Source organism: Pistacia vera, unplaced genomic scaffold (genome assembly GCF_008641045.1).
Source record: "Pistacia vera cultivar Batoury unplaced genomic scaffold, PisVer_v2 Contig1525, whole genome shotgun sequence".
NCBI lineage: Eukaryota > Viridiplantae > Streptophyta > Magnoliopsida > Sapindales > Anacardiaceae > Pistacia > Pistacia vera.
In genome coordinates this window covers 10,740-22,140 of record NW_022195603.1, presented here as the reverse complement: position 1 = coordinate 22,140, position 11,401 = coordinate 10,740, and the positions used below count along the sequence as shown (strand labels likewise).

At 39.8% G+C, this 11,401-nt stretch overlaps 1 protein-coding gene across 1 annotated transcript; it reads right to left on the bottom strand.

The window, feature by feature from the left end:
- Positions 1–6,773: 6,773 nt before the first annotated feature.
- Positions 6,774–8,435, bottom strand: LOC116124524 (TMV resistance protein N-like). The gene is made up of 2 exons (XM_031410250.1): positions 7,921–8,435; positions 6,774–7,521 (listed from the first exon to the last, which is right to left on the bottom strand). Exons 1-2 carry the CDS (start codon positions 8,433–8,435, stop codon positions 6,774–6,776), a joined length of 1,263 nt encoding a protein of 420 aa, XP_031266110.1.
- Positions 8,436–11,401: the final 2,966 nt, after the last annotated feature.

Below are 11,401 nucleotides of genomic sequence, written 5' to 3'. Positions count from 1 at the left end.
CTGTTGTAGCATAAATATGGATCACTTCCGTTGTAAGCGTCAAGTTTTGAAGAAAGTTTTGGAGAAAGTTTTTAGAAAGTTTTTAAAAGTCACAAAAAGTTTTAAGTTTTAAGTTTTCAAATACTTTGAGAGAGAGAAAGTTTCCTCTCGTGTACAAATTATCAAAGCATTAAAGTTACAAGTTTCTTCAACACATTCATTATTTTACTTGACTTATTTTCTTTACATTTATTTACAATAGTCTTTGCATTTACTTTGTTTTATAAACTTAACTTCAAGTCTTTCAATTACTTTTATTTCATTCATTTATATTATTCTCTTTCAATTACTTTGTTTTTTAACGATCCTGCTATAAATGGTATTAGAGCCAAGTAGTGTCAATAGAAGTTAAGTTTAGAAATTAAAAATCCGCACAAAACAACACCCATAACGTAGTACTGTAGCAGATACTGTTCACATGATATTACTGTTCATCACTATTCACCATTACTGTTTATGCACTGTAGCAGTTACTGTAGATTACTGTTCATCCATGCACTGTTCACAGCTTGATTAAATTAAGGGTTAGATAAATCTAGAGAGTTTTAATCTAGAAGAACTCTAGAATTGATTCTAGGTTACGCTTGGTCAGCCTGGAGGGTGCGTTGGTCAGCCTGTTAACCGTTGGTCAGCCATGTTTGGTGGTCCCGGAGGTGGTCCCGTGATCTAGGAAAGAAACTAGAACTTTTAGGTTAGAATTATTTTAGAGATGTCTAATTTCTTAAGGAGATTAGGAAGTAGCAGTAANAACGGTTCAAGAAAATGAATTAAAAATAAAAATACTTACTTTCTACTAAATTTCTTACCGTGTTTCTTTTTAGGACATGGTGAATATCTTCTTCTTCCCACAATCTACTACGATTTCCTGGCTCCTCCAAGGATTCTCTCTTAACAATTTGTTGACCCATAACTTGTAACAAATCATGCATCCATAGTTTGTTGTCTTTTAAAATAGTTAGGAGAGATTTCTCAATAAGAATACTTATACCAATGGTTGCGCTAAAATCACAAGCATCAAGTATTCTTGTCACATTATCTCTTTTACGCCCTTTGAAAAAACATGCAACATCGAGAAATATTTTCTTTTCCATATTTTTTAGACAATCATAACTAATTTGAAGTTTATCTAGAATATCTTTTTCAGGTTCTCTTTGTAGTCTTTCTAGTGCACTCATCCATTCATTTACAGTTCTACCATACAAAAGAGAACCCCAAACTTCAAGAACTGATGGCACTCCACCAGCATACTTCACAACACACTCCAACAACTTCGAATAGTCTTTGGGAGACTGATAGTTTCTTGTTAGTGTAATGGCTTGAAACGTTGTTTTTTATAGCTTAAATGAGACGACGTGTTATGAGCATAACTGAATAAGCAATCCTGAGCGTTGATGAATAGAAGATTCAAAGGCTGGAAATTAACCCTTCGGTCAACCATATAAAGGCTGAACTTTTTCGCAGATAGCAACACAGTAATTTTGCGTGAACTCTCTCTTTTTCGTGTTACAAAATCAAGTCTAGTAGGGTTTATGATTTTGGGTGTTTTGAATCTTGTAACTTGTTGATTGAGTGACTGGGTCAGGTCACTCTGGGTGTATTTGTATACGTAATCAATAGGGATTCGAAGGGTAAAGTCTCTAGGGTGAGTTACAGGTTGAGGAAGAGATTTAGAGGGTTTTCGTTACTGTGTGTAATCTGGACTGTAATCTTGACAATGTTTAGTGCAGCAAGCTTGTGTGATTCCCAAGCTCAACGTGGACGTAGCTTGCTCAGATTGAGCAAGTGAACCACGGTAAATTCTTTGTGTTCTTGTGTGTGTGGTTGTGATTCTTGGTTGTGTGAATTTGTGGTTGGTTGATTCTCTGTGTGTGTGGTTATAACAGTGGTATCAGAGCATTAGGTTACAAGAAATTAGGGAGATATCGGGTTTTAATTCCAATATGAGATTTCTAGGGTTTTATAGAACAATCGTTAAATTGGGGCTTTCTCAATTTTAGGATTTAGAAATGAAATTGGGAACTAGAAGAGTGCTATTTTGAACAAATTAGTATAGATCTCACTAAGAGTATAAACCTAGGGTATTCCCGTTTCTTGAAGTTCAAAGAACAGAGTTTAGTTCTTGATCTTTCTATCTCACAAATCAATCAAACACTTCACCATGACAAATACCACCACCCGAATGGAAATCTCCCAATATGATGGGAAGATTGACTTCGGGAGTTGGAAGAAAAAGATGAAAGCGTTGCTTTCTCACAAAAAGGTGGCCATCGCACTAGAAGGGGACTCCAAGAAGTGGCCAAAGGAGAAGCTAAAGAAGAAAGAGGAGATCGAAGAAGAGGCATACAACTTGATAGTCATGAATCTATCCGACAGCGTCCTCAGGAAGGTAGATAGAATCGAATCACCGATTGAACTATAGGGTAAACTCAACACCTTGTATGCTTTGCAATCTGCCCCCAACTTAGCTTTTTTAAAAGGGGCTTTATTTTCGTATAAGATGGATAGTGCTAGGAGTATAGATGAAAACCTAGACGAATTTCTAAAAATGACTTTGATCCTGAAAGGGGCAGACCAAGCACTAGGGGAAACGAGTCTAGCCATGATCCTACTAAACTCCCTGACTGATGACTACTAGGTAGTCAAGAATGCCCTACAGTACTCTGGTACTGTACCAAGCCTTGACCTAATAACAGTAGGACTTAGGGCCAGAGAACTAGAACTAAAAACCCAGAAACGAAATGGCACAAACCTGTTTGTTAAGAGCATAATAGAATCTAGTCAGACTGGGAGGGGAAATCAAACTCATCAGGGGGCTAGAAATAAGAAAAAATGGAAGGGCAGTAACAAGCATAGAGTATAACCTAGAAAATGCTTCTTTTGCAATAAAACTGGGCACATTAAAAAGAACTGTTTTGAATGGATTAAAAAGCAAAAACAGGGGAATACAGAGAATAACTTAGCCACCTCTAAAAACCTATTAGACGAACCTGAAGTCTTGACTGTGTCAATGTCTGACATTGGTGAAAAGTGGGTGCTGGGCTCAGGGTGTTCGTTTCACATGAGTCCTAAAAGAGACTGGTTCCAGGAGTTTGAAAACACTAATAATGAGACTATCTACATGGGAAATAATAATGCATGTAAGGTAAGAGGGATAGGCATAGTGACACTAAAGGTTAACACTAGGAAGTTGATCAAACTAACTAGGGTAAGGTATATCCCTGAACTTAAAATAAACCTGATATCCCTAGGCACCTTAGATGAATCAGGATGCTGTTATAGATAAAAATGGATGTTTGAACATTTACAAAAATAACAACCTAATACTGAAAGGAGAGAAGAGAAATGGGCTTTATATACTCTGTAGGAACCATTCCCAAAACTGTTTTAATTATGTGTTTATATCCACTTACCTGTCTAATACAGAGAAATGGCACCATAGATTAGGCCACATGAGTAAAAGAGGAATGGACATCTTGAAGCATAAATGACAGTTTGGTAAGGACAAGGTTTCATCACTTGGATTCTGTGAGAATTGCATCTTAGGCAAACAACATAGGAACAGTTTCACTAAGGGAACACATCTAGCCACTAACCAACTAGAGTACATACACTCTGACCTATGGGGGCCTGGGAAAGTGAAAACTCATGGGGGAAATAGCTATTTTATGTCTCTAGTGGATGATTACAGCCATAAGGTGTGGGTGTACCTACTAAATTCAAAGATCAAGCCCTAGCTAGGTTTAGGGACTCGAAACTCCTAGTAGAGAACCAAATGGGAAAAAAGGTGAAGCTTCTTAGAACTGATAATGGGTTGGAATTTGCAACCAAGAATTTGACAAATTCTACAGTGAGCAAGGGGTTTTGAGACATAGCACAGTAGCATACACCCCACAACAGAATAGAGTGGCAGAACAGATGAATAGAACCCTCCTTGATAAAGTAAGGTGTCCATTAGTTACCTCTAAACTCCCCAACTCCTTTTGGGGAGAAACACTTACCACAGTAGCACATTTGGTAAATAGGAGCCCCTCCACATCAATAAACCTAAAGTGTCCAGAAGAAATGTGGACTGGTAGAAGTCTGAACCTAAGCTACTTAAGAGTTTTTGGTTGTGCAGCCTATGCACACACCATAGGAGGAAAACTGGAACCTAGATCAATCAAATGCAATTTTTTTTTGGGGTATCAAGAAGGGACTAAGGGTTACAGACTGTGGGATAGGGAATCCCCTGGAGTGAGAATTATTGTGAGTAGAGATGTGAAGTTCAATGAGGGAGTTTTTCCTTGTAAGGAAAATAACACTAATGCGGGTCCTTCTTCAAGCTCACAAGATGTCTTTAGCCATCCTGAGGTTACATCAATTAAGGTGGAGCCTCCTACTTAACTCTAACAACCTCAAGGAACTGAATCCATCAAAGAAATTAAAGCTGTTACTGAACCAGAAGGAGAAATCGGACAATCTGATCCAGAACAAGAGGATGAGACAGAAACAGTAGAAGAAACTAAAACACAGCCTGAAAACTTGCAAGACTACTAGCTTGTAAGAGACAGAACCAGAAGACAGGTAAAGGCACCCACAAGGTACTCATATGCGGATCTAATTTACATTGCTCTTCTTGCAGGTATTGAAGTGTAAAGATCAAAACTTGAAACTTATGAGGAAGCCATGCTGTCAAGGGAAAGGAACAATTGGAAAGCTACCATGGAATCAGAAATGAAGTCCTTAGAAGTGAATAGAACTTGGAAGCTTGTAACAAAACCAAAGGATAAAAAATTAATACAATGCAAGTGGCTGTTCAAATTAAAGGAAGGTATCACTGCCAAGGAACCCTTTAGGTACAAGGCTAGATTAGTAACCAAGGGTTTTACCCAAAGGGAGGGAATAGACTTCAATGAAGTCTTTTTTCCAGTAGTTAAGTACAAAACCATAAGACTAATGCTATCCATAATAGCCCACTAGGACTTAGAGCTAGAACAGTTAGATGTTACAACTGCGTTCCTACATCGAGATCTTGAGGAAGAGATCTACATGAGCTAACTAGTAGGATTCATAGATCAAAAGGCCTATAACAAGGCCTGTTTACTGTTGAAATCCCTATATGGCCTAAAGCAATCTCCTAGGCAATGGTATAAGAGGTTTAACACCTTTATTGTAGGTATAGGTTCACTAGAAGCAGGTATGACAACTGTTTCTACTTTGCTGTTAGAAATAACATGCCTATTTACTTACTATTATACGTAGATGACATGCTACTGATAAGTAAATCAAAGCCCCTAATATGTGAGTTAAAGAATAAACTCAATGCTGAATTTAAAATGAAAGACCTAGGGGATGCAAGGAAGATTTTAGGCATGCAAATTGATATGAATGGGAGCAAATGTAAACTAAAAATCCACCAATGCTCATACCTGCATAAGTTAGTGGAAAAGTTTGGAATGGCAAGGACTAAAACTGTTTCAATGCCTCTAGCTAGTCATTTCACACTTAGTAAAGCACAATGCCCAAATATAGATGCTGAATTAATTAAAATGGAGTCCATACCATATGCAAATGTAATTGGGTTCTTGATGTATGCTATGATTAGTATTGGGCCAGATTTGTCATTTGTGATATCTTTGCTAAGCAGGTACATGTCCAATCATGGTATGGAACACTGGACAGCCCTGAAATGGGTGCTTAAATATGTTAATGGTTCATTGAATGTTGGATTGGAATACTGTAAAAGGACTACCTCACTTGAGTTGGCTGGTTTTGTAGATTCAGATTTTGCAGGTGACGGGGACACTAGGAAGTCAACCACAGCATATTACTTCACCTTGGGTGGTAATTGCATCAGCTGGAAGTCACAGCTACAGCCATAGTTGCACTGTCATCAACCGAAGCTGAATATGTGGCTGTGGCTGATGTATTTAAAAAGGTAATTTGGCTTAAAGGGATCCTGAGTGAAGCAAATCTGACTGCACAGAAGCCAACCTTATTTTCTAACAGTCAAAGTGCAATCCACTTGAGTAAAAATCCGGTGTATCATGAACGGACCAAACACATAGATGCACGCTACAATTTTGTGAGGGATCTGGTCACCAGAGAAGAAATAGCACTAAATCAAGTTCCTACTGAGCATAACCCAGTAGACATGGGGACGAAGATTGTTATACTTGCTAAGTTCAAGCATTGCTTGAACCTACTGTCCATTAAGTAAGCAAGGGTAACAATAGAGCTATGAAGGATTCATGTAAGGCAAGCTGCACTGATACAGAGAGTTTTCAACCTATCAAGGTGGAGATTGTTAGTGTGATGGCTTGAAACATTGTTGTTTTATAGCTTAAATGAGACGACGTCGTTATGAGCATAACTGAAGAAGCAATCCTGAGCGTTGATGAAGAGAAGATCCAAAGGCTGGAAATTAACCCTTCTGTCAACCATATAAAAGCTGAACTTTTTGGCAGATAGCAACATAGTAATTTTGCGTGAACTCTCTCTTCTTCGTGTTACAAAATCAAGTCTGTTAGGGTTTATGATTTTGGGTGTTTTGAATCTTGTAACTTGTTGATTGAGTGACTAGGTCAGGTCATTCTGGGAGTATTTGTATACACAGTCAGTAGGGATTCGAAGGGTAGAGTCTCTAGGGTGAGTTACAGGTTGAGGAAGAGATTTAGAGGGTTTTCGTTACTGTGTGTAATCTGGACTGTAATCTTGATAGTGTTTAGTGCAGCGAGCTTGTGTGATTCCCGAGCTCAATGTGGACATAGTTTGCTCAGATTGAGCAAGTGAACCACGGTAAATTCTTTGTGTTCTTGTGTGTGTGGTTGTGATTCTTGGTTGTGTGAATTTGTGGTTGGTTGATTCTCTGTGTGTGTGGTTATAACATTTCTAAAGGCCTTCAAACTAAGGAGTTGGATACTATGATCATGATTTAGTTCCTCAACCTTGTATACATGCTCTTCATCTACCCCGTGTGATTTCAACAAATGTTCATCTCTTGTGGTTATTATGATCTTACTACCTAAGCCAAACCAATCACGACTTCCAACTAATTTCTTTAATTGTTCCCCATTAACCACATCATCTAGAATAATAAGAACCTTTTTACAAGCCATTCTATTTTTTATCAAACTGATTCCATCATAGAAATTGTATATGTGAATATCGCCTTCCATTAGGATTTCTGAAAGAAGTTGCTTTTGTAGAGAAACCAAACCATCTCTTTGTTCTGAAACTTCTCTAACATTAGCAAGAAAACACCTTCCTTCAAATTCACCTAATATTGAATCATAAACAACTCTTGCAATTGTTGTCTTGCCTATTCCGCCCATTCCCCAAACCCCTATCATGCGGACATCATTAGACTTTACATCGATAAGCATCTTCATTTTCTCCAAATATGAATTTATACTTACCAAGTCGTTAAGATCCATACATGTTGGAAGACTTAATTTACTTGATATGTTTGTGACAATTTCTTTAATAAAGTCTGATTCATGCCTACAAATTGAAAAAGATCAATAAGAATTGTTACTATAGCATAGTTTCGTACATATTAATCTACAAATAAAATAGTACATCATACATATTCTCTATGTATAAGTAGCATTAGAATAAGAAGATTTATTTTTCCATTCTTGTTTATTTTTTGTAATTACTTTGCAAATAATGAGTGTTAAATTTATTTATTTATATTTTCTCTATAAAAATTCGTTAAATGTATGAGGTAGAAAAAAAATTATTCTAAGCAGAAAATTTTACAGCTAGTACTTAACATTTTGAGCAATATAGAAGTGGTGTTGCCATGTCACAAGATACTAATGTGTTCAAAACAATTAATTCTTTGTATAAAATAGTCGTCATTGATAAATAATTTATATTAAAAGAAATAATTGTTACCTATCCTTCAAATCCCATCCAGAAATATCAACCACCTTTCTCAAAGCAGCCCTCCACCTTTGCACTTTTTCCATATTCTTCTTGAAAGTCTCTTCATGTTTAGAAAATGCTTTTTGAAAGTTTCTCTTTTGGTTCCTTACCGTTGATGGATCTACATCATAGAAAATCGGAATGATGGTTTGTCCTATTTCTTCTCCACATTGAACAATCTTAACAACTTTATCCAAGCACCAAGTAGAAGAGGCATAGTTTCTTGAGAAAACAACAATTGACATCCTTGATTCCTCAATTGCTTGATACAGTTCTCTTGAAATGCTTTTTCCTCTCTTAAGTTTCTCATCATCAATAAATACTTTAATTCCTTTTTGCTTCAAATAATTATAACGATGATCTGTGAAACTCTTTCGAGTGTCTTTTCCTCTGAAGCTTAGAAAGACATCATATTTCCAACCCTTAGAAACATAATTAGAGGAAGAACGTGCAGATGAAGGAGTAGATGAAGAGACTCTTTGCATGTTCAATTCACCGTTTATGAAAGCAATTTAATCCTCTGCATGAAAACAGGAAAATTTTAAAGATAATTAAATTCTTGCTAACCAATATATATGTTTATTAGCTTGAATTACTCTCCATAAGATGAAATAATTGACATCTTAATTGTTATTGGAAAAAAAATTCAAAGATGTTATGCCTCGGAAAATAGAGCTGACGTGGCGCCTAGTTAAGTACGAAAGGTCAGACCTCGGGAAGAGTTTACCGACATTCTGGCGCAGCCGCATCGTGTGATCATGGGTACACCCACAGCCTGCTTCCATCAGAATAGTGGGTGCACATTGGGCTAGCCAGGAGCTGTGATGATCCCGCGTGTCCAATCCCTGCAGCAAGTCACGTGAATTACTCGAGAAGATGGGTAGTGTGACATAAAGAAGGATTTGCACGGATCATCCCATCAACTTACAGATTTAGTGATCATTACCTCTATGCATCCTACTATAAGTGGAGAGCTCCTCTCTCATCAAGGGGATTCGCACATTTTTACTTTTAACCAGTCTATATCTCTCTCTCTCTAGAATAGACAGCATTAGATACCTTGTATTACGATTGTAAAGTCAGTCAGGTAAAGCGACCTGACCCTTATCATCAATATAAGCATCAGTGGACGTAGGATTTGCTACCTTAGCATCCGAACCACTTTAAAAACTATACCCTTCGCATTTACTGTCATTTTCCTTTACATTCACGTGTCTTTTGGACCAGTTCAACATCTCACACGTGCGTTTCGTTGGTGTCAAAATCACGAATCAACAGTTTGGCGCTAGAAGGAAGGGCCTGATTTAGTGTTCATCCTTCATCAGGAGAATCTCCAATTTACTGATCCTACAACAACAAATGGCTCGCCAACCAGAACCTGAGCAAACCAACTAGGAAGCTGAGGGCTCCCCCAGTTCCAGGGGAACACTTCTTCCAAAAAACCTTTAGTCCCGCAAATGCTACAGGGGATATCCCGTTAAGTTCACAGCTTGAACCTGCCATTAGAAGCTACCTGGAGAGGTTTGACAATACTCTCCAGACGGTCAACCGAAGGTTGGACCGTTTGGACCAAGGCGTGCCATCCTAATCAACTACGGCGGTGCAACCGCCAAAAACGCCTGCAGGTCGCAAGAAAGTGCGGTGAAGGGAAATAGCCCATCCCACGAGCACTGCAGCGCGTAGACGAAAGGGTGAACAAGTGGCAAAAAACAAGCCCACGGGTTCTAAAGGGCCAGCGAAAACCGACCGCGTCCCAAACAGAACACCAGTCTCGTTGAAACTCGGTGAAAAGATGTAGCCCAAGCTGTCCCATGCCACGTCACCAGTACACACCCATAAAAGTGCTGACCGGGGCGATTCTTATCACCGCCAACAAAACGATCCTAATCATCACCGTGCAAGAGGGTCCCACACTTCGCGGGGCGGTTCTTACCACCGCGAAGGTCGTGAAAATACCCTGCACCTTTCATCGCCATCATATGCCTCTAGCCAGCGTGTGTCGAGAGTGGTCGGAACCGCCGACTGAGGCGAAGAGGAACCCGACCTCCAGACTTTCCTCAATCGTAATCGCAAGGGACGAACTCGCATGGGTGAAAGCAATCCCCAAGTAGCTCCATTGCCACAAATTGAGGAGCTACAGCGAGCTCTAGACAAACTAAGAGCTCAGCAAAATGAACAGGGGCAGGTCGCATCTGTGTCCCCTTTCTCTCCCGAAGTGTTAGCCGCTCCACTCCCACCAGGATTCAGGATGCCCGACATGCTGGCGTTTGATGGAAATTCTGATCCGCAGGATCACTTATATGAATTCAATGACTTGATGGAGCTCCACCAGGTCTCAGATTTGGCAAAATGTCAGTGTTTGGCAGTGACCTTAACTTCTCATGCCAAACGGTGGCTCAGGTCGCTCCCAGTGGGATCGATCAGCTCGTGGCCTCAGATGAGCACGACGTTCCTGAGACACTTTCAAGCGAACAGAAAGTTCTCAATACCTTTGAGCTACCTCAGCAACATAAGGCAAGAGAGGGATGAATCCCTCCAATCATATATAGACAGATTCCACAGAGAACTTAACAAAGTGGCTCACACTCCCGAGGAGTCTGTTCGAACTCTCATCATTGCAAGAGTTCGTCCACAAACTGACCTGTGGAAAGAGCTACAGGCTGAGGATGACGTTTCCCTCACCCATTTTTATAACCTCATGGAGAAGTATCTCCGTATTGAAAGTCCTGTAGTGGCACACCACCGTCGCAATCGCAGCACCTCAGGCAGTGCGCCTGGTCGGGAAGAAAGAATGAGAGTTGATCACAGATGGGCTCCTGACGATCAGCGAAAAGGGAAGAAGCCGCGCTATGAGCCCAAAAAGTCCTATGCCCCAGTTCCTCGTCGCGATAGCGATAGGAACTAATATACCCCCTTGAATGCATCTGTATCGGCCATTCTTGACAAATCAGAAGAGGCCAGTCTGCCAAGAATCGACCAGCTCGTGGATGCCACCTCGGAGCACGAGCTGCGAAGTTTCATGGACGCATACTCGGGATACAATCAAATTCCGATGTACGTACCGGACGAAGAGCATACTTCTTTTGTTACAGACCGGGGACTGTACTGCTACAAAGTTATGCCCTTCGGCCTCAAGAACGCTAGTGCAACTTACCAGTGACTGGTTAACCGGATGTTCTCCGAAACAGATAGGCAGATCAATGGAGGTCTACGTAGATGACATGCTGGTAAAGTCGCATGTCACTTCAAATCACGTAGCACATCTTGTTGAGGTGTTCGGCATCCTACAGCAGTACCGAATGAAGTTAAACCCCCTTAAATGTTCATTCGGAGTATCCTCGGGAAAGTTCCTAGGGTACATAGTTAATCAGCGGGGAATTGAGATTAACCCTGAAAAAATCCAAGCTTTCCTCGATATGAAGAGCCCGACTAGCAAAAAACAGGTCATGAG